The sequence below is a fragment of the Aplysia californica genome, unplaced genomic scaffold (genome assembly GCF_000002075.1).
Source record: "Aplysia californica isolate F4 #8 unplaced genomic scaffold, AplCal3.0 scaffold00540, whole genome shotgun sequence".
In the NCBI taxonomy this organism is placed as follows: domain Eukaryota; kingdom Metazoa; phylum Mollusca; class Gastropoda; order Aplysiida; family Aplysiidae; genus Aplysia; species Aplysia californica.
Genome location: NW_004797810.1, coordinates 52988 through 55253, shown reverse-complemented (window position 1 = coordinate 55253; position 2266 = coordinate 52988). Strand labels below are relative to the sequence as shown.

The 2266-nt window shown below is 45.2% G+C and overlaps 1 protein-coding gene across 1 annotated transcript; it reads right to left on the bottom strand.

Moving 5' to 3' along the window:
- Window positions 1–146: 146 nt before the first annotated feature.
- On the bottom strand, window positions 147–1644 carry LOC106012874 (the record flags this gene model as incomplete). The annotated part of the gene is given in 2 exon segments (XM_013087067.1): window positions 147–329; window positions 1530–1644. Coding segments are annotated over 2 exon segments (298 nt in total), but the record flags the coding sequence as incomplete, so codon positions are not given.
- Window positions 1645–2266: the final 622 nt, after the last annotated feature.

Here is a 2266-nt window from a genome sequence, read left to right as displayed (position 1 = left end):
GAGGTGACAGACTCAAAATGTCCTACCTGGCGTTGGTAGTGAGGTGACAGACTTAAAATGTCCTACCTGGCGTTGGTAGTGAGGTGACAGACTCAAAATGTCCTACCTGGCGTTGGTAGTGAGGTGACAGACTCAAAATGTCCTACCTGGCGTTGGTAGTGAGGTGAGTGAGGTGTACCGAGTCCACAGCCAGCTGGTGTGACGTGCCCAGAGCAGAGAGTCCTGTGCCCCGGTCAAACAAGAGCCTGGCCGAGTGGACATGGGTCAGTGTGCTGCCCACGGTGATCACGTGATCCTCTCTCTCGGAGGCGTGGTAGTGGCGGTCAGTTCTGTGGATCAGGTCGGGTGTTGGGTGTGTTAGATCTAGTTCCCCTTCTGGACTTTTTAATTCGCCTTCTTTGTTCTTTAATATTCTGTGAAATCTAGATCTGTATTCTGTTCTTTTATGAATACTGGCTGAACTACCCTGCTGCTAGACTAAAATATTATATAATATATTCTTTGAACATTAAAGAAATTGGTGAACTTTTGGTAGAAAGTCTATTTTTTTAAAACCAAGAAAAGAACCGTTGGGTTGTTGGTTTCAACTCCATAAGCTAACTCCTCCACCTTCCTCCCAACCCTCATCCCTCCTCCCCAAAAAACCCAAACAAACAAAAAAAAGAACAAAAACTAAACAAGAACACCCCCCCCCCACTTACTCTGTGAAAATAGGTCGCCTGCACACTCACACTCTACACCTCCCACAAAAGCCAACTACATGACAATGTGAAGTATCCAAGACTATCCCCTTGATCCGGTCTTATCACCAAGCAACACCTTAAATCTCATATTATTATACAGAGACACCGCAGTATACACAATCACATGAACCGTTGTTATAAACTTACATTCACAGCGTTTGATTGAAAACGAGTGCCAGAACCCAATTCCTGCCCCATGAATTGTCTCTACTATTTGACATATTGTCCATCGTTTCTCTCAACTGCGTAAGGTCATATGAGCGCGTGGGACACATTCAACAATTTCAGTTGGTGAGATTTGGAAATTTTGTCCGGGTGGCGGCTGAAGAATACTCTTCTCAATTCTGGATCACCAAGGGATCTTTGAGGTGCGCAACTTGCACCCAGAGCCTACGAGGTTTTTCGACCTTGTCCGAGAAGGCTAGGTGTAGATCTTTCCTACTATAAGATCATGGGTGTGGCTGAAAGACAGCAGTAAGAAGGAGCCAAGGAGTAGCAGTAGAAAGGCTGCAGAAAGAGTGCGGAGCCCCGAGGAGGGGGCAAAGGAGGTGAGGGGGAAGGGGCCATTGAATGAGAGGCGAACACCTTAACCTCTAGGCCACGAGCTGTGTTGTCTTGTATCGTGTTGTGTTTTGTCAGATACAGAGACACATGTGTCAGGTGTCTTACCGAGACAAGTCGACAACCCCCGTGTGCTATGTTGTGCTGTATCAGATACAGAGACACATATGTCGGGTGCCTGTGCAGTGTCAGATACAGAGACACATGTGTCAGCGGGTGTCTTACCTGGAAAAGTCGACAACCCCGGTGTTCTGTGTGCCGTCGTGTAATGTCATGTACAGACGTCCGTAGGCGTGACCTTGTGACCTTGACACTTGCACGCTCACCAGGAAGTCTTCACCTGAGACCACACAGCCGCAGACCACGATAAGGAAACAAATCTCAAATATTTAGCCAAAAACGTCCACCGTCCCCATCCCCAACACCCCCCCAGACAAACAAACAAACAAACAAACAAACAAACAAACAAAAATAAAACAAAACAAACGAACAACAAACAGTCAAAAGCAACCCAAACAAACAAACAAACAAATAAACAAACAATCCTTGATCGATGAGAAAAAAAGGAATATGTTGAGGTCCAAGATCGTTTCAACAGTTATAGCATATTATTACTACACATAAGTACAGTACATGTAATAGGCCTTTCGTTTAAAAGAATTTTACTGTACTTGCAACAGAAATAGGTCGTGTATGTGCTGATGAAAAGAAATGTAACATGAGAGTACCACACAGAGAAACAGAAGGAGACGATATATACTGTAACTGTAAAGGCGGTAGAAGTTGATAGGAAAGAAAGGGCTGTTTTGTTTCAGTAAGTTTTATGGTGCTCGCAACTACAGGAAGTCAAATGAGCGCCAAGGGGTGGATGTCAGCAGAGAAGTCCAGACTCCAAACGGGGAATCAGACTTATTCTACACGCACCTCTCTAGCCTCAACGCACAAAGTCTGCTTCGATTACC